Source organism: Girardinichthys multiradiatus, chromosome 12, assembly GCF_021462225.1.
Source record: "Girardinichthys multiradiatus isolate DD_20200921_A chromosome 12, DD_fGirMul_XY1, whole genome shotgun sequence".
NCBI classification, from domain to species: Eukaryota; Metazoa; Chordata; class Actinopteri; order Cyprinodontiformes; family Goodeidae; genus Girardinichthys; species Girardinichthys multiradiatus.
In genome coordinates, this window is record NC_061805.1 from 19180334 (window position 1) to 19201369 (window position 21036).

The 21036-nt window shown below is 37.4% G+C and overlaps 1 protein-coding gene across 1 annotated transcript; it reads right to left on the minus strand.

Annotated features, from left to right (window-relative positions):
- Window positions 1–3988: 3988 nt before the first annotated feature.
- naaladl1 (N-acetylated alpha-linked acidic dipeptidase like 1) lies at window positions 3989–17773 on the minus strand. Its single transcript, XM_047381867.1, has 19 exons — window positions 17449–17773; window positions 17083–17255; window positions 16824–16945; window positions 13406–13525; window positions 12592–12784; window positions 12383–12476; window positions 12188–12292; window positions 11506–11591; window positions 11306–11425; window positions 11133–11218; window positions 9096–9159; window positions 8700–8767; window positions 8484–8575; window positions 7002–7095; window positions 6329–6410; window positions 6003–6176; window positions 5696–5783; window positions 5506–5598; window positions 3989–4597 (listed from the first exon to the last, which is right to left on the minus strand). Exons 1-19 carry the CDS (start codon window positions 17640–17642, stop codon window positions 4420–4422), a joined length of 2226 nt encoding a protein of 741 aa, XP_047237823.1. The 5' UTR covers window positions 17643–17773; the 3' UTR covers window positions 3989–4419.
- Between the last annotated feature and the right edge of the window lie 3263 nt (window positions 17774–21036).

The following is a 21036-nucleotide window of genomic DNA, read 5'->3' on the forward strand; positions in this document are numbered from 1 at the left end:
ATTCTTTCATTCTGCTTGGTAGTTTAGTTGGATTGTTTTAGCATGGTAAAGAGTTTGTTGATTGAAATATGTTTGACTTTGAGTTGACTTATTTTTGTTAATAAATTCTTGTGTTTTGAGAAATTGTGTGAATTCATTCCATATATGTGCAGAGTTTATGCTGTTCAATAATGTCAGAGCTCATCTCACGCTTTTCTATTTTGTCCTAATACCATTGCCTTACTGGGCTGGTATTCACAGGACAGCCCTTAACAGACTGAAATATTATTTGATTAAATATGAAATAATATTCTCAGATTAATAATCATATATATGGAAGAGATTATGTATGCTGGGTATGTGGTCAGCATGGTCATTGGGCTAGACACTGTCCAACTGGACAACCCAGTCAACAATTACTGGATAAGGGAGAACAGAATGTTGTTAAAGAAGGAAAAGGGGAAGTTGATGAGAACAAGGAGATGATAGACATTGCAGCAGCATACATGGATAATCTGAGATCCTCTCAAAGTGCAACAGTATACAGGTCCTTCTCAAAATATTAGCATATTGTGATAAAGTTCATTATTTTCCATAATGTCATGATGAAAATTTAACATTCATATATTTTAGATTCATTGCACACTAACTGAAATATTTCAGGTCTTTTATTGTCTTAATACGGATGATTTTGGCATACAGCTCATGAAAACCCAAAATTCCTATCTCACAAAATTAGCATATTTCATCCGACCAATAAAAGAAAAGTGTTTTTAATACAAAAAACATCAACCTTCAAATAATCATGTACAGTTATGCACTCAATACTTGGTCGGGAATCCTTTTGCAGAAATGACTGCTTCAATGCGGCGTGGCATGGAGGCAATCAGCCTGTGGCACTGCTGAGGTCTTATGGAGGCCCAGGATGCTTCGATAGCGGCCTTTAGCTCATCCAGAATGTTGGGTCTTGAGTCTCTCAATGTTCTCTTCACAATATCCCACAGATTCTCTATGGGGTTCAGGTCAGGAGAGTTGGCAGGCCAATTGAGCACGGTGATACCATGGTCAGTAAACCATTTACCAGTGGTTTTGGCACTGTGAGCAGGTGCCAGGTCGTGCTGAAAAATTAAATCTTCATCTCCATAAAGCTTTTCAGCAGATGGAAGCATGAAGTGCTCCAAAATCTCCTGATAGCTAGCAGCATTGACCCTGACCTTGATAAAACACAGTGGACCAACACCAGCAGCTGACACGGCACCCCAGACCATCACTGACTGTGGGTACTTGACACTGGACTTCTGGCATTTTGGCATTTCCTTCTCCCCAGTCTTCCTCCAGACCATTAAGAAGAAAACGTGGTCTGATCCAAAGTGGGAGGGTCCATTCCAAGTGTTATTGACAACTCCTAATGTTGTGAAAATCCAAGAGAGAGCTACCTGGATACACAAAGCCCACTGTAAACAGGTGAGCCTGTCAGTCCTATCCACAGACTAGGAAATGATAAAGCCTGACGACAAACGGGTTGTCGCCATCTAGAGGAGGCTTCGTCTCAATGTCAGTGAAGAAACCAAGGAGCTTCTCTAGCCCTTAGGGGTGAGAGAGAGACTGATAGGTAAATCTAAAGGAAAGATGTTGTTGAAACATTTAATTTTGTTTATCATGTGTGTCCTGATTGTGTTAATAATATGCCAGACATTTCCACAATTTCATTATCTCCAGAAATTAAAGAGGTGGATACATGAAGATTTCCATGGAATGTTTATACAAGATATAAATTACTTGTTTGAGACAAACAGCTTGCACCAATATATAAAAATTGTAACCAAGTCCAGAAACATTTCTGGTTGTTATGTATGTACTGAACTTCCTATCTCTTCCAACCAGCTCAGGTTGACAGCTAGACCAGTACCAGCGCCAAGAGATGAGTGTTTTATCAAAAACAGCGTTTCTGGTGTCAGTACCTGTTTCCGCGTGGTAATGGGTAATGTAACATTTTACACCTGTGATGTTACAGAGTTTAAACAGTTTAATGTTACAACTCCGGTGTCCAATGATGTGGAGCTTCTTGCAGATTCCCATTTTTCTCATTGTGTCGTAGGCACCGGTTCCATCCCAGTGGGGACTATTCTAATGCGCATGTGTAACACGACTTACTATTATCCTTCCCACCAAGCTGGACCAGGGGAAAAATCTATGATCTAAAGGGCATTTATGCAATAGATGGATTTCACTGGATGTGTGGAACTGCCATTTATTTGCAGTTGCCTCCAAGTTGGAGTGGTGTTTATGCACCTGTTTATGTCACTGATCACATTTATGTCATTTCAGTTCAACCTTCCCTGAATAGGAGTAAGAGGGAACTCATCCGTGTGAAGCCACATGACAGTGTGTGGGGATCAGATGTTCACGAGGAATTCAAGCATAGATCAACAGGAAATAAGATTTTGCTAAGTTTATTCCCATGGTTGGGAGTAGGAAAGAACATGCTTAGATTAGAAACTATAGATTATTGCCTGGGACTGTTTGTTAATGCAACCACAAAAGCTCTTACAGGACTGTCCACAGAAGTCACAGCTCTTCGAACGGTGGTGTTGCAGAACAGGATGGCTTTGGACCTGCTGACGGCCTCGGTTGGGGGAGTTTGCGCTCTCGTGAACGAAACCTGCTGCACCTACATCCCTGATGACCCCTGTCATCGCTGTGTTATTGTTGTTTGCCTTTTTTACTCTGTGTGTCATTCCCTGTATCAGAGCAATGATATTAAGGATGGTTGGAGGAGGTTTTGATACAATGTTGTCCCAGGATTACCAACTTCTGGATGAGGACCAGAACTATGATGACACTTTGGAGGAGAAGTCACTAAACTTAACAATGGTTTAATGTTTAATGAAGTGTATGCATAAAGCCTTTTGGAAGTGTATACATGGATGTTAAACTAATCAATATTAAACTAATCAATAATAAACAGGAGGGAATTGTTGGAAAAATGTATATAAGTTATCATTGTTTAGTTTAAACTAGGTTTATGTTTTAAGTTCTACTCTAGTGAAGATGATTCCTGTGATTGGTTTCAGTGTGGACAAAAGGGAGTGGAGTGTTAAGGAATGTGGTCTGGAGTGGATCACTCTCTGGACATGTCAAGCTTATACCATATATGGAAATGACTACTTTTTATGTTGAAATCTCTGTAAGAATAGGCTGAACCAATTCCCACTTTTTACTTGTAAGAATGTGAGTTGTAAATAAAAGGCTGATGCAAGGACTTCTCCCTTTTCTGAGAAGGAAGTCGCTGTTCTGCAGAGGACTGTCTCTACCTTGCAAGTCAAACTTACTTGGTTCACTTGTGTCTTTAATTACACTTGTCTGTATTTATCAGCTTTCTAACTCTATAACAGGCTGTAATTGAAAAATGTAGAATTTACTGAGGTTGTACTTGTCCTAAAAAGTTTGAGAAACAGTGGAGAATCTCATATCAGCTTCATTGTCAAAGATGATCAAGACCTGGAAAACTTCTGTTTCTTGAATATTTAAACAAAATCTTTGTATAGTCATTTTTATTTACTTTTACGGATACTGCAATGCTGTAAAAAAGTACAAGTAAAACAAAATATTTTAAATATCACTACAGTACACACAGATATATTCAGACAACGGTTCTCTCTTTAGTTTTAGTAAGGAGGTTAAATGATCTATTGAGTGTTGATTTATTTCATAAAAACGTTTTAAACAGGATGTTCTTTATCTGAACAGCTGTTTTGGTTCCAACATATTGTAAACTGTTTCCTTTGTTAAGCATCGGAATTTGACATCCATGTTGTTTTTCATTAGGTTTTTTCAGTCATAATTCCATTTATGTATTATTGGACGTTTTTCTCCTAAACTGTGTACGTGTGCTGTTAGCCATAACGTTCATTACAGTCTGATTAAAAGATAAAAAATATATAGTTTATTAAACACACAATAAAAAAAGGAAACCTCAGCCTCCTTAAATAATCAAATACAACAAATATTGGAAGTTTAATTCATTATAACTTTTATTATTATTATTATTATTCTTTATTATTATTATTATTTTTATTATTATTATGACAACATTAAGCTTTCATTTTATTTCACTTTCATTTAATCACTTGATGAATTTCAGAGATTGCTGACAGCCTTTCTTTGTCTAAAACACAACAGCATTGATTAAGGCACTGCAGGCCGACAGAGCATACTTGGGTATTAAAAAAATTTAAAAATGTAAATGCAAGCTGAAATATACACCATTAACAACAAGCACTTAGAAGGGAAAAGTTCCATATTTGTTTTCAAAACTTAATAGTTTATTATATGCGTGTCTTTTTTTAATCCTTCTACACTGGTTTCCAAATTTCTGCATGTAGCCTAATGTATAAATAGACCGTAATGGAGTGTTGTAGTTTATACAAAAAGTTCTGACTATATAACTTCATTCAGCATGTCGGCGGCCCCTTCGATGGCTTGGGTCACTACTGACAGGTGGTAGTGCACCTTTTTCCAGTCAGTGGACGAACCTGATGACTCAGCTTGGGTGAAGGCATCTGCTAGCCCTGGGAAGGTTGCCTTGCCTGAACTGCTTGAGGCCCAGATAACATGCCTGTGGGACGTTGAAACAAAGAGTGCAAAACGATGCTTGGGAATGTGCAAAGTCACAATGAAGTGGAACATCAGTAACTCTTGCATTTCCTGAAAACGGTGCTAAATGTATATGTATAAAAACTGTAAAATGAAGTCAGAGATGTCATACAAAGATGTTTTAGCTGACTTGTGCTGCAGCATGGAAGGGTCAAGTAATTCATGGCTCAGTGCTGAGTGTGGTCCCAATGTACGGAGCCTGGCAAGTGTCAATGGGTAAAAAAAAAAAACGAAGCTGGTGGAAATCCATGCTAACACCTTACTAAACTGTGCACTCTGTTTTGAAATCCGTGCTAGCAGATTACTCAGGGACATCTGTGGAGATATCTCAGTGGAAATGACCTCACAAGTGTGGGGCATGTATCCAAACTCAACAGATGTTACTGAGTACTCTGCGAGCATGGACTGCAGAAACTGAGAGCACAGTCTTGTAATCCGTGCACACAGATTGGAAAACTGAGCGCACAGTTTAGTAAAGTCTGAACACAGATTTCCACCGTTTTTTTGTTTTTACCCGCTGACACTTGCCAGGCTCTGTACCAAAGACAGAGCTGGGTGTACTGCTGTCATTTTATGTCCACATAAATGTCAACTATTGTAAATTGAGTGGCAAGGAGAATTTAAGGTGTTTCCAATGCTTTCGATCTATTGAGGTCTAGCAGAAGCTAGTTTTATGGCAATCTTCTTGATGAAAATATTAGGAATTAAAATTTTGCAGGTCGGCCACATTAACCCACCGCTATCTTTATGCGGCATTTATAATACATACCTATTACACGGAGAGCACTAAAACAGTTACATGTTTAGTTTGTATCACCCAAATCCTGGTATATTTCAAGGCATCATGCAAATAAAACATATTTGCCTTACCTGAATCCATATTCATCTGGGAAGGCCAGAGGATTCAAGAAGGCTCGGTCCATCAACATGAGCTGATCATTGATCTTTCTGATATTTAGCGGCCTGAAAAAAAAAAGAGACGGAGATAGATGTAGACTTATATGGTTTTAGCCGTGCATCATGGTAATCTGTCAGCCTCTATATGTGAGCATGCACCTACATTTCATTTGCCAGGTCTGAGCTCTGAATCACTTTGTCCAGCTGTTCTGCTGCTCTGCGAAAGTTGGCCACAGCATTTTTGAGTGGTTCTGAAATAAAGCACAAATCACTTCAGTCAGTGCTTTGTTACAAAAAGCCTGAAAGCGTATTCTGGCTTTATTATGGACTGAACATCTAATTTATGTTGCAGACCAGGTTTCCCAGACATCATAAAATCCATAATTGTGGTAATAAGCGTGACAAGGAGACAATAACATATTTAATCAGGATATTTCAGTGGGTTTTTATTTGCTGTCTTTCTTACTTACCCATTGAGATGCTTTTTGCTTTAAGTTGTGCCTCATATAAGGTCACTGCTGTGTTCAGGTAATCCTCCAAACTCTCAGCATAGTCGTTGCAGTTAAAAGGTAAGAGCAGACTGTCAGCCAGTCGGATGAGGATGTTTCCTGCACTCCTGCCAACAGCTTGGTGACTGACAAATCCTACAGGAGGAGCAGGATTTGGGTTTTAAAAAGAAGAGGAAAATGTAATACCTTTTCTCCTGTATCAGAACTGACATGATTATTCTCACCACCCCAACAAAAAACTATAAAGGCAATAATTTTTCATTACTGAAAGAAATTGCAGTGCTCACCGGGATCAATGAATTTTGAAGCGTAGTCAAAAGTGTCATATGCCGTATGGTATGCAGGGTAAATCCGAGCGTTTGTTTTACTCTGTAAAAGAAGGAACAGATGTTGAAATATGCAGGTGACAGACAGAAATGAGGCTGCAGTATTTTGAAAATATTAGATTTTACTGCAATCAGGAAATCATCCCTGCCATTTACAATTTCCCTGTGTAACAGGTGAACATTTCACTGCCCTTCATACCTGCGATTAGATGTTTTTTCATTTTGTTCTTTTTTTCATAAAAAGTATTGAGTTTGGATTGAACTGAATTCCATAAAATCATATATAAATAACTACATCTGTTTGTCTTATAGGTTAGACAAAGTCTATAGAAGTATATTCTTATATAATACATTTCTAAATAACATATAATTTGACATATTTTGCACAATTTCTGTATGTATTGTTTTCATTTAGCGTTTTTACAGTTACCACAGGATTTTAAAAGTATTTCCAGTATTTAAAGTTTTAAAATGTATTGGAAATTTGAACTCCCTTGCTTGTTTGGGGTTAGGGTCTCTTTTCTATCTATCTGTGTGTAGCCTACTACACTCAGCAGAAACATCTCTGACTTAAAAGCTCTAAAAAGTCATCATACCACTTGAAATAGTCTTTGAAGAAAATGTTTTTTCATACCCTGTCATATGTGTATGACATATCAATAGAGGCGATTCCCAGATAATGGACAAAGGCAGCATAATCACTTCCTGCTCCATTCAGATATCTCACCCTGTAGAAAAAGTACAAGAAGCACAAACCAGCATTTACTGAGAGCATAAAAATACTTAATGTCTGACTAAACATAAACAAATTCATCTTGTAGACCATGCACAGCTACAAAAACTGGAGTTTATTGATATTTGCTCAACTCGTAGGAAACAATAGTGGATATTTTTAACTGGCTGATGCCAAATTAATTTTATTTCACATGGACAAATTTTATCTGTCACTCAGGAGACTGGTTGTTACTGATAATTATTTCTGCATAAGTTCCGGTCAGAAGTTTGCAAAGACTGGAAACATAAATATATTTGTTTGAACTGTTGTTTTTTTTTTTTTTTTGGGTGAACAGATAATAAACAACTACAGCAATTTTAAAAAATGAAACATTTGCCCAACTTTGAATTTATTGTACATTTCCTCTCAACCACCAAGGGTTAAAACTGCAAATAAAGGCTTTAACAGACACATCCACTGTTGCTAATACTTGGTAAAATGTGCTTCAGCAAGTTGCACCTCACAACACATTGACACATATTGACATACATATACACCCTTCTTGAATTAGTAAAGCTTATTCAAAAGCGTCGGGCCTAATGTAACCTTCTTCGTACATTCTAAAACAAAATTTTATGTTTATTTGGGATCATTATCCAGTTAGAACACCAGACTATGTTTTAGTGTCAACCATCCAGCTCCTGATTCAAACTTAAATTAAAGAATTTGTAAAAAAGTCCTCACACAATGCAACGGACATTTTGGCATTTCAGCAGTGAAACAGACCCTCAACATGATACTAGCACCAGAATGCTTGAACGTTATTAACGTGTTTTTAGGTGTGAAAGTGCCTCTGTCACTCCTTCACACATTCTTCTTGTCATTGTGGCAATACAGCTCAACCTTTGTCTCTTTTAACCATAAAACAGTTCTCAAGTAGGTACTTGGCTCGTCCAAGCGGCCAGCTGTATATTTCTGCCATCCTTGACAGTGTTTATTTTGGAGTTTCCTTTGGGTACACAGCCTCCCTGTCCAACATTAACGTTAAACGTGCTTTACTGTGGACTGGTGTTCTAGCATCTTCCAAGCAGCTGGTTTGTTCCTAAACATTCTATCAGATTTCCTTTATACTTTTACTAGGGTGACAGTTTAGATCAGATGATCAATATTGAACCCAATTTTATGTTCCAGCGTGACTATAATCCTGAACAAACATTGGAATATGGTGTGGGATGGACAAATCAGGCTAAGATGAAGCCTTATTATTACTGCCTCTTGGTCTGGACAAACACAGGTAACTTTAAAACAATTATGTAAATATTAAGACAAATTAGACTTAAAAGCCTCATAACAGTTGAAAAAGAGTGGATAAATTATTGATGTGTCAAAGAATGATTGTACCTTGGAATGACTCCATGGGCCGGGCTTGTTCTGTTGGAGTAACGGATCCAGTTATCGTACACAGATGTGGAATCACTTCCAGGAGCACTGACCTGGTGAGCAAATGTGGTTTAATATGAAACTTTCTTCAAGCTGAGTGTAAATTAGTTTTATCCAAATTAAAGTACTTGTAAGAAACACCTGAACAGCGATTAGTTGATTTATTAAAAAGCTAACCTGTTTTGTAGCTTTGAAGATGACACTTTGCATTGATGGCATCGCTGAAGCGCTTAGTGTAGCATTTGCTGCAGAACCAAATGTAAAGGAATAAGTAAGACTGGCGTTTCATTACAACTCTCATTCACAGGAAAATCTCTCTAAGAACTAACAAAATCCACAAAAACATGGTACGCATTTGAATTTATTCATGAAAATAGAACAACTAAGGAAAATTCTACTGGCCACAAAAAACTCATTTTCTTATTCATTCAGGTTTTGGTGCACATTATGAAAATGTTACATGTAACTGTCAATACAGAAAACTACATGCAAACAATTATGCTACTTATTTTATTTCATAATGTTACAATTTATTGACATAAACAGCTTTATCTAAAATATACAACTTCTTACCAAAAACGGATATGTCCACATTTATGTAACCAACAGTACGTTCACTGAGCTTAGTGAAGTATTCCTGCAGGGAAAAATACAGCAAATATTTCTTTATCTCATTGAAAGCATATGGAATTAGTAATGCAAAAAAGATTTTCATTGCTTTAAAACATTCCACAACAAGAAAACAATGTGAGTAACAAGTAATTAATGTTTTGCATTAGCAAATACAGTACAGACCAAATGTTTGGACACACCTTCTCATTCAAAGAGTTTTCTTTATTTTCATGACTATGAATATTGTAACTTCACACTGAAGGCATCAAAACTATGAATTAACACATGTGGAATTACATACTGAACAAAAAAGTGTGAAACAACTGAAAATATGTCTTATATTCTAGGTTCTTCAAAGTAGCCACCTTTTGCTTTGATTATTGCTCTGCACACTCTTGGCATTCTGTTGATGAGCTTCAAGAGGTAGTCACCTGAAATGGTTTTCACTTCACAGGTGTGCCCTGTCAGGTTTAATTAGTGGGATTTTAAGCCTTATAAATGGGGTTGGGACCATCAGTTGTGTTGTGCAGGAGGTGGATACAGTACACAGCTGATAGTCCTACTGAACAGACTGTTAGAATTTGTATTATGGCAAGACAAAAGCAGCTAAGAAAAGAAAAGTGGCCATCATTACTTTAAGAAATGAAGGTCAGTCAGTCCGAACAATTGGGAAAACTTTGAAAGTGTCCCCAAGTGCAGTCACAAAAACCATCAAGCGCTACAAAGAAACTGGCTCACATGAGGACCGCCCCAGGAAACGAAGACCAAGAGTCACTTCTGCTGCGGACGATAAGTTCATCCGAGTCACCAGCCTCAGAAATCGCAGGTTAACAGCAGCTCAGATTAGAGAACAGGTCAATGCCACACAGAGTTCTAGCAGCAGACACATCTCTAGAACAACTGTTAAGAGGAGACTGTGTGAATCAGGCCTTCATGGTAAAATAGCTGCTAGGAAACCACTGCTGAGGACACACAACAAGCAGAAGAGACTTGTTTGGGCTAAAGAACACAAGGAATGGACATTAGATCAGTGGAAATCTGTGCTTTGGTCTGATGAGTCCAAGTTTGAGATCTTTGGTTCCAACCATCGTGTCTTTGTGCGGTGCAGAAGAGGTGAACGGATGGATTCTACATGCCTGGTTCCCACCGTGAAGCATGGAGGAGGAGGTGTGATGGTGTGGGGGTGCTTTGCTGGTGACACTGTTGGGGATTTATTCAAAATTGAAGGCATACTGAACCAGCATGACTACCACAGCATCTTGCAGCGGCATACTATTCCATCCGGTTTGCGTTTAGTTGGACCTTCATTTATTTTTCAACAGGACAATGACCCCAAACACACCTCCAAGTTGTGTAAGGTCTATTTGACCAAGAAGGAGAGTGATGGGGTGCTGCACCAGATGACCTGGCCTCCACAGTCACCGGACCTGAACCCAATCGAGATGGTTTGGGGTGAGTTGGACCGCAGAGTGAAGGCAAAAGCGCCAACAAGTGCTAAGCATCTCTGGGAACTTACAACACAACTGATGGTCCCAACCCCATTTATAAGGCTTGAAATCCCACTTATTAAACCTGACAGGGCACACCTGGGAAGTGAAAACCATTTCAGGTGACGACCTCTTGAAGCTCATCAACAGAATGCCAAGAGTGTGCGGAGCAGTAATCAAAGCAAAAGGTGGCTACTTTGAAGAACCTAGAATATAAGACATATTTTCAGTTGTTTCACACTTTTTTTGTTCAGTATATAATTCCATGTGTTAATTCATAGTTTTGATGCCTTCATTGTGAAGCTACAATATTCATAGTCATGAAAATAAAGAAAACTCTTTGAATGAGAAGGTGTGTCCAAACTTTTGGTCTGTACTGTACATTTATGTTACATTGAAAAAGACAAGAGAGTATCTCTATCTTCAAATCACATACGGTTTTTGCTTTACAGCAACTGAACTGAATTAGTACATTTTCTCTTGTTTTAAACATTCTTGGGACTGACTTTACCTCTGTGTACTCAGCAGACCCAATAAGGCCAAACTCTTCAGCTCCCCAGCTTCCAAAGATAATGGACCTACGAGGTCTCCATTTTCCTGCCACAAAGCGGCTCAGAGATGAGTGATCACCAATCAAAACCATAAAACGACCATTTCTTCCCTCTGCTAAATAACTCTTCTCACCCTGTTTGACCATTCTGCCCAGCACTCTGGTGATTTCCAGCATGACTGCCGTTCCGCTGCTTGGGTCGATGGCACCATGTACCCAGCTGTCCCTGTGATTCCCATAGATTACATACCTGTCTGTGGACACACATGTAAAATGGTTACAGAGATTAAACCATCGACCAGATCACTGATTTGTATTTAGTCGCAAGTCTCACCTGGTTCAACACTTCCTCTGATAACTCCCATCACATTGGAGGAGTTTAATATCTTTCCTTGATTAAAGATTTCCAGTTTTACATCACTGTAACAAAGATACAGATTGATAACTGAGAACTCACTTGTAGATGCTTAAATATATTGACACAGTACAAGTCGAGAACTTGCAGATCCAAATAATCTAATGGCCGCCCCTTTGAACTGTAGATAATCATCTTTAAATGAAAGTATTTTAGCGCTTTCAGACTTCTTTTGAAAGTTGTGTTTTAACTGTTAGGTAACTTTGGTTCTATGATTGTTATAAAGGCTATAAACGTTAAGCTTGAGGGGCAGATTAGAAGACACCACCCATTTTTTATTTGAATTTGAGTGTGCGTGTTGTCTATATTTGGTCCTTTCATCCAAGGAATGCTTTAGTTGCAAATGTAAGCAGAGACAAACCCTTCTTTCCACTCCGATCATTTCTTAATAGCTTTGCCTGTTTTTTCTACTTTATATTTTGTTTGTAATCTATTTATTTCAATGCAGTTACTTATAGGAGGAAAAGTTGAATCACTAGGTTAGGTTTGGCACAAGATAAATTATCTTTTAAATTATGATCAAAAATAATTCTAATAAATCTTTTTGTAGTGAGTAGCTAATATTGTTGAAATGTAAAATATCTTGTTAAATATTGACAACCTGTTGTTGAAGGAAGATGTAGGTTTAAACCCAGGACCACCAAAATTGTAGGTACAGTTAAATCCTCCCTGCCATTCATCTGGAGCTTTCTTTCCGTCCAGTTCACTGAAACAACCAAAAGAAATAAAACAATGCTTTGATGTTTTTAGGAGTCTGTTTGAATTCTAACTATTCCACAAGCAAATTTCCACAGACCAGATTAGTCTGTATGCATCCTCAAATCCAATTGGTTGTGTTGGAATGGGAGGAATCCCAGTTATGTCTTCAGGTGAGATTCTGTAGGTTTCCTCTAGAGAATAAAAAAGAAACCATTATTAAGAGCACGTACAGCAGCTCACTGCCATTATGTTGTGGCAGAGAGTTTATTTGAAGCTTTATTCATTTTTATTAAATAAACTGATAACCTTTCGCAGCCAAGTACGGTGTGAGCAAATCTCCAAAGTCCTTGTTATAGGAACCTCTTTCCACACCAGTAGGCGGCAGATACCAGGAATGGGGGTACGTCTCATTGGTGTCTGACATGAAACCATCATTGATGTCCAGAGGGTCTGTGTACACCAGCACACCAACAACACCGAAGGCTGCAGCATTGATGGCCTGCATCAGACACACATCTGGTGAGCAACCAAATTTTGTTGACATTATCTGCGTATTTTCAATTTCAGTAAAGTCAGAGCCTTACAAAAGTATTTAAACCCCTGGAACATTTCCATAATTTGTCCCATTTTAACAACAAACCTCAGTATATAATGTATTGGTAAATGACAGCCTTATTCAGGGGAGCACTGAAGAGACCCATGGTTACTTTGGAGGAACTGCAGAGAGCCACGGCTCGGAAAGAAAAATCATCTCAAAGGATAACGATCGGTCATGCAGACAATAAATGTGCCTTTAATAGAATATTGGCAACAAGAAAGTCATTTTTAAAAGAAAATAATGGGAATTACCATTTAAACTTTGCAACAAACCATAGACAAACAAGTAGAAGGAGGTGCTCTAGCCGGGTGAGGCCATAATAAACATTTTGGTTTGCATAAGAAATGTTAGGTTTTGAGGAAAACTAACACTGCATATAATTTACTATGCTAATGACACGTCTATGTTGTGTACTGCTTATTATTAGAAATCTTTGGATAAGTAGTGATGCACCAATGTGTCATTGTTGCTCTGTAATGTGAAAAAACAATGAATGCAGTCCCCTTACTAGTAGAAACTTACCTTAGCTCCTCTCCCTGCTCCACCATATCTGGTGATTGCGATGGTTCCTCTTAGATCAATGGTCTGGTTCAGAAGATGATAGTCACTTGGTTTGCCCTGATTGGCGTAAACAAGTTTCCCCTAAAGTCATAAAAATAGCTCAGTGAAATGTCCCAACAAACAATACAAGTTGCTTTAATGTTGTGATTTATCAGATAAACTGGGTTACTGTAAAGATTCACCACCCTGAAATAAAGGGACACTTATACAGGTCCTTCTCAAAATATTAGCATATTGTGATAAAGTTCATTATTTTCCATAATGTCATGATGAAAATTTAACATTCATATATTTTAGATTCATTGCACACTAACTGAAATATTTCAGGTCTTTTATTGTCTTAATACGGATGATTTTGGCATACAGCTCATGAAAACCCAAAATTCCTATCTCACAAAATTAGCATATCATTAAAAGGGTCTCTAAACGAGCTATGAACCTAATCATCTGAATCAACGAGTTAACTCTAAACACCTGCAAAAGATTCCTGAGGCCTTTAAAACTCCCAGCCTGGTTCATCACTCAAAACCCCAATCATGGGTAAGACTGCCGACCTGACTGCTGTCCAGAAGGCCACTATTGACACCCTCAAGCAAGAGGGTAAGACACAGAAAGACATTTCTGAACGAATAGGCTGTTCCCAGAGTGCTGTATCAAGGCACCTCAGTGGGAAGTCTGTGGGAAGGAAAAAGTGTGGCAGAAAACGCTGCACAAGAGAAGAGGTGACCGGACCCTGAGGAAGATTGTGGAGAAGGGCCGATTCCAGACCTTGGGGGACCTGCGGAAGCAGTGGACTGAGTCTGGAGTAGAAACATCCAGAGCCACCGTGCACAGGCGTGTGCAGGAAATGGGCTACAGGTGCCGCATTCCCCAGACCTGGGCTACAGAGAAGCAGCACTGGACTGTTGCTCAGTGGTCCAAAGTACTTTTTTCGGATGAAAGCAAATTCTGCATGTCATTCGGAAATCAAGGTGCCAGAGTCTGGAGGAAGACTGGGGAGAAGGAAATGCCAAAATGCCAGATGTCCAGTGTCAAGTACCCACAGTCAGTGATGGTCTGGGGTGCCGTGTCAGCTGCTGGTGTTGGTCCACTGTGTTTTATCAAGGGCAGGGTCAATGCAGCTAGCTATCAGGAGATTTTGGAGCACTTCATGCTTCCATCTGCTGAAAAGCTTTATGGAGATGAAGATTTTATTTTTCAGCACGACCTGGCACCTGCTCACAGTGCCAAAACCACTGGTAAATGGTTTACTGACCATGGTATCACTGTGCTCAATTGGCCTGCCAACTCTCCTGACCTGAACCCCATAGAGAATCTGTGGGATATTGTGAAGAGAACGTTGAGAGACTCAAGACCCGACACTCTGGATGAGCTAAAGGCCGCTATCGAAGCATCCTGGGCCTCCATAAGACCTCAGCAGTGCCACAGGCTGATTGCCTCCATGCCACGCCGCATTGAAGCAGTCATTTCTGCAAAAGGATTCCCGACCAAGTATTGAGTGCATAACTGTACATGATTATTTGAAGGTTGACGTTTTTTGTATTAAAAACACTTTTCTTTTATTGGTCGGATGAAATATGCTAATTTTGTGAGATAGGAATTTTGGGTTTTCATGAGCTGTATGCCAAAATCATCCATATTAAGACAATAAAAGACCTGAAATATTTCAGTTAGTGTGCAATGAATCTAAAATATATGAATGTTAAATTTTCATCATGACATTATGGAAAATAATGAACTTTATCACAATATGCTAATATTTTGAGAAGGACCTGTAGTTATATAAAAATGCTCAAGTCACCGTGAGCCATTACAGATTATCTTACATATCTTAATGGATCAATCATCATATATTTTTAACAAATGATTTGTAACAAGAGATTAAAAGCCTTGAAGTTGCTTATCTGCTGCAACATGTACATTTATAGTCCAATAAATCAGCAGTTGGAAATGTTATCTGGCAACCTATGTGTGAATAATTCTTTATTACTCTTTGCTGTCTCTACCAGATTGTGTTCAATATATTGTTAGTTCATGTATTAATTATATCTGTTGATTTTATTCAGTCTGGGAACAAATCCTTTAATTAACCAACCAACCAACCATCCGTCAGTCTGTCCATCCAGTGAATGCTTTAAAGTAAGACCTAAGATTGCATTAAAAATTTCTAACTTGTGATATACAAAAATCTTATTACAAAGAAGCAAAGAAAGATAAAGCTAAGTGTAAGGAAGTGGGTTATGGAGCCTCACATAACTGAAAGCAACTTTGTACATTTGCACATTTTCTTCTGGGAATATAAATATGAGGATGCCATTTCTAATTAAACAACCATATCAGTGAACATGCTCTAAAGAGCTACTTTGTCTTTATAGTCTAAGAGAAAGAAAGTATAAAAATAACCTACCATTAAAAATTGAGAAAAAATCTCAGCAATCTATCTTCTTTAATCACTTTTGTTAAAGGTGCAATGCACATAACCAACATTTTTAAGTGATCCTGTGATTAGAGGTGGGTAGAGTATCTGAAAATTGTATTTACAAGCACCACAACTTTGCTATATTTTTACTCAAATATTAGTAAAAAGTACTTATCCAAAAAACCACTCAAGAAAGAGTGAAAAACAATGCTTGGTAAAAAGGCTACTTAGGTACACCTACTTTGAGCTGCGAGTTCTGGTACTCAGAAAAATAAAACACAAAATAAGTAAAAATAAATCATACAATTACAAAAAGATCACACCCATTTTCAAAAAGTTACTCAAGTAAATGTAATTGAGTAAATGTAACTAGTTACCACCCACCTCTGTCTATTATTCCACGACAGATGCAGTTTTTATCTTCAGTCCTTATCTAGTTATATAGTTCATAATAAGAACAATGGTAAAAGAAGTTAAAGAATTAACTTGAGAACTTATAAACTAACATAACTTTTTAGCTGATTACTGCAGGTGACTATTTAGAGCAGATAAAGTCCTGATATTCTTTAAAAGCAAAGTATACTAATGTTTAAAGTCTTTTTGTTTAAAGGTTTTTGACAGGTCAGATCCAATCTATTTCCAGTTAGAGTTATAAACATCATGTGAGTTTTACTGTTTTCGTGAATTACTTTCCGAATCTATGTCCCACAAACATTGGCACTGACAGAAACATGAACACAAAAACATGCAGTAAATCACTGGCTGTGATGTGACTGTTTTGCTGTAAAAGTGACAATCCAAAAAAAAAAGAAAGTCAGCATTGTGTTCTATTTCTTTTTAAATTATTTTTTTATTATTTCACTTATTTATGAATTCTATTTATAATCAGAACAATTTAAAATAAATGTTTCATTTATAGAAAACATTAAACATTGTGAATAGGTCTTTAGGTCTTTTTACCATTGCATTTCCTGGAGGAGAGTATGCAGCGAACGGTTGAACCACCTCGGGATCTTCTTGATCTGGAGTGTATGGCTTCTCCCTTTCTCTCACAGTGAACAGCACAGAATTTGACGTGTTTACTAAAATAAACAAATTATCATCAGCAGTCTGCCCTCGTGAAACTCATTGCTAAGTAGCAGAAACAAATTACAAAATCTTAAGCCAAAAAAGGGAAATGTCCATAGAGATTGGTCTCTGTGTCACTATTTTTACTCACCGACAGTGACTTTGTTGGGGTTATCAGGGTTGGGGAATGAAAGGTAGACCTTATATTCCTGTTGCCAGGCTTTATCCAAACCGCTTTCTGGATCCTGCCATCTTTTTAGCACAAACTGCACCGTCTGTTTATCTCCAGGCGATGTGGCCATATGAGGCACTTTTGTCAACTCCCTACAAAGAAATATGTGGAGAAAGGAAAGCTTGCCTTGAAAAGCCAGACGTATGTGAAACTATCCCCCTGGGTTAAACCTCTTTTTAGGTATGACCACAGTGCTTCTTTCAGTCCTTAATGGTCTCACATGTAAAATAAAGGCACAAAATATACCCAAAAAACGTAATTCCAAAACCAAAAGAATCATGTCACCTTAGGTTTTCCTGAAGTTGGACTGTATCCACCTCGGACAAAAACTGTTTGATGAGGTTCTCGTCCACATCCTTCGACACCTCATTCACCCAGGCTGGTGCAGAGTTCTTTTTGATACCAAAGTGACCGATTAGGATACCTATAGTCAACACGACAGCCCCACACAGAGTCCCAATCACCACCTCCTTTATCATCTTCTACAGTTTAACTCTTCAAATCTACTAAAGAAACTCCCTAAAGAGATGTATTTTTTGAGCACTGCTGATAGATCCAGGGTTATGTCACAACCTATCTCTAGGTTCAAGAGCTGCTGAAATCACCCCTCAAAAGTCACTGTCATTGTAAAGTTTACTCATTAATGTTTACCAATTGGTTGGACTTTATCCCTTTGCATGTGAGTGGATGAGTGCATGGAAGGGGAGTGAACATCCTTTTATCAGTGTTCCAATTGACATTTTTGTATAACCATTCAGTTTCTGTTTAACTTGGTCTATTCTTATGACGTCAACAGAAATCCTCCCTGAACAATATTCAAAAAAAGAAAAGACCAAAACAAAATGTTGCTAAAATGCTACATCGATTTGTAGTAAAGATTGTGTTATTGCTTATGTCAGAGAATTTAAACATAATGAGTTTCTTCTTTATAACATGAATAGCATTTGTTTAGCTGAGTTGATAAAACCAAGAGCACACCAATTAAACTGTTGTGATTTTTATGAAGGAACGTCATTATTTGCATTTATTAAAACCGTCTAAAGGTCATTAGATTTAAATAGATGAGCCCAGTCAATATTAAGGTTGATGTGCTCTTTGATGGCTTTCTCTGGGTGCAGCTAATTTATTCTCATAATCCAGCAAACAAAAATCCAATTCATTATTTTTTGATTTCTTTTTTCAGAATGTTCCTTACTTGTAGTGAGTCAATCTGAACTTCCTTTACCATTCATTTTACTTACAAAAAGTGATGTTCCTTGCTATTTCTCTGCTATGTAACAGTCTTTGCTCATAACAAACAATATGAAAGCTAAAAATCCTAAATGTGCCCATACAGATTATAACAAATGAGATCCAATGCAGCAGTTTCAATCGCTTTTATTGTACAATAATATTTTTAGTACAATCCAACGTACAAAGTATTCTGGAGCAAAACTGCAAGACCTTTAATATACAACACCAAAAATAGAATAATCCTTAGTGAAATAAGATGTGATTTTATCCAACATTCTGTTTAAATAATACCTTTAGAACAGTTTACCTTGCAGCATTAATGAGAATGTTAAACATTTATCTTTCTGGTAAACTCCTGGAAGGAAATCTGAACAACAATTCACATCTTTTTTTTTTTTGTTTTTTTTTTGAAAGAGTTTGTCTTTTTTCCTCTTGCATCTTCAAAAAAGTGCCTGAACCTCAAATTTCAGAGACAGGTTTTCTTCTTCTACAGTCAAACCTGTGAGAAGTAGTTTTTTTGTTGTTGCAGATACACGCAGATCTTATTTTTATTTCTTTGTGTTCTTGTTTATTTACAGTTGTTTAACTGGATATGTTCATTTATTTTTTTATTTAGTAATTTATTTTTTTGTGCCAAAAGAAATCTGAGCTTATTTTTAAAAAGAAATATATTTCCCACACTTTGGTTTAGAATGGAAAAAATAAAAACATAAAATTGTATTGCAGGAATGTAACTGTAATTATTAAGCTTTAGAATATAGTACTTTTAAAATTATTTAATGTTTGCATTGTGAATTGTAGCTAGCAGGATGCTGTTTATGCTGCCTTTCTCGGGCTCTTCCTGGTTGTATTACCTTACCTGTCACCTGTGCAGACTGTGCACAAAAGTGCACAAAAAGGTAGATGTTTTTTCATGGGTTTCATGGGAAAGATTCTCTTTGTTATTCCCATAAGGTGTAATTGGTTAGATGTTCTTGTTATTGATCTCTGCAGGTTGACTTTAATGCGTCACAAAGATGACGAAGTGCAATTGCAATTTTAACATGATATAATTCAACATGTGTATATATATATCAGAACTGTGACAGAACAAATGAGTTGTGAAATCTACTACAAATAAAAACATTTGTTTTTTCAAACTCTTAAATCTGAGTAAAGTTCAATTCAATTCAATTCAGTTTATTTATATAACGCCAATTCACAACACATGTTGTCTCAAGGCACTTCACAAAAGTCAGGTACATACATTCCAATTAGTCCTAACCATTGAACAGTGCAGTCAGATTCAGTTATTTATTCAAATTGGATAAAAAGTTTTTCTGTCTAAGGAAACCCAGCAGATTGCATCCAGTCAGTGACTTGCAGCATTCCCTCCTCCTGGATGAGCATGTAGAGACAGTGGACAGTTGTTAGCATTGGCTTTGCAGCAATCCCTCATACTGAGCATGCATGTAGCGACAGCGGACAGGAAAAACTCCCTTTTAACAGGAAGAAACCTCCAGCAGAACCGGGCTCAGTGTGAGCGGCTATCTGCCACGTCCATCAATAATAAATAAAGTCAGATACAAAGACAAAAGCTTAATATGATTAAGAGTTTAACTATTAGTTCTGACTCCATATCAGCTTCCTGATCTGAAACATCCCATATTTGATCCTGCAGCAGCCATCTGTTGCTGCTGACATAACTTTCTTGATTCTTCTCAAGCTTCAGTGAGTCCTCCTCTTCTCAATTCCCTGCTCAGTTTCACTCTCTGAATGAGCCTGACACCCAGTGGACAGTACCCAAAAAAGCAGGTTGTTTGGCTTCTGTTACTGTAAGGTTAGATGTTATGCTGCAATAAATCTTCAAGACAAGTCATAAATATTCAAGGTTTGACAAAAAAAAAATAAAAAATAAAAAATTCAGACCATTCAATTAGGCCAATTAATTGGATCAATAATTCTAAAACAAAATGAGAAATGACTCTAAATCTTTTTTTGTTTGTTTTGTACGTGTCCTGACTGGAAGAGTAGCGCTCAGAATTGTCTGAGTGCCAAGAAGAAGCTCAACAGATTTACTTTCACAAGTGGAGCATACGACTATTGTTATAGAGCTCTGCTTGATATATTTAAAAAAAAAAAACTGCTTTGGGATTATTTCAATGGCAATGGACATGGAGACGGAAACGAAAAGGGAAAAAAGCAAGAAAGAGAGAGAGGTGGGGCAAAAAGGAAATAGGAAGAACATCTTTTACATCTTCTAATTTAACATCTTCTAATTTAATAATTAAATCACAGAAAATTAATAATTAACTCATAGAAATGTAATTTTTTTTCATTTAATAAGGGAATACAATATATGTATTCATATGTATTTTTTAAATTATTTAACCATTTTGAATTTAATTAAAAGTCTGACCTAACCATAGGATATATTTAGCTGGCTGGAGTTCTATATACCTATTTAGTAATTGTACTTGTTGCAATTGGCTTAGTTGTGTAAATTGTTGAGTTCTAGATTAAAGTTACAAAAATAGATTTGTAAATAAGAAACGGGCACAGAAAAGCAAAATGTTTATAAAGCGTTGTGAAAAGAATCCGATAAACTTCAGGAACCGCACTTCTGCTGCAGCCGGCCGGCCGGAGCTTTAAAGTGTGACA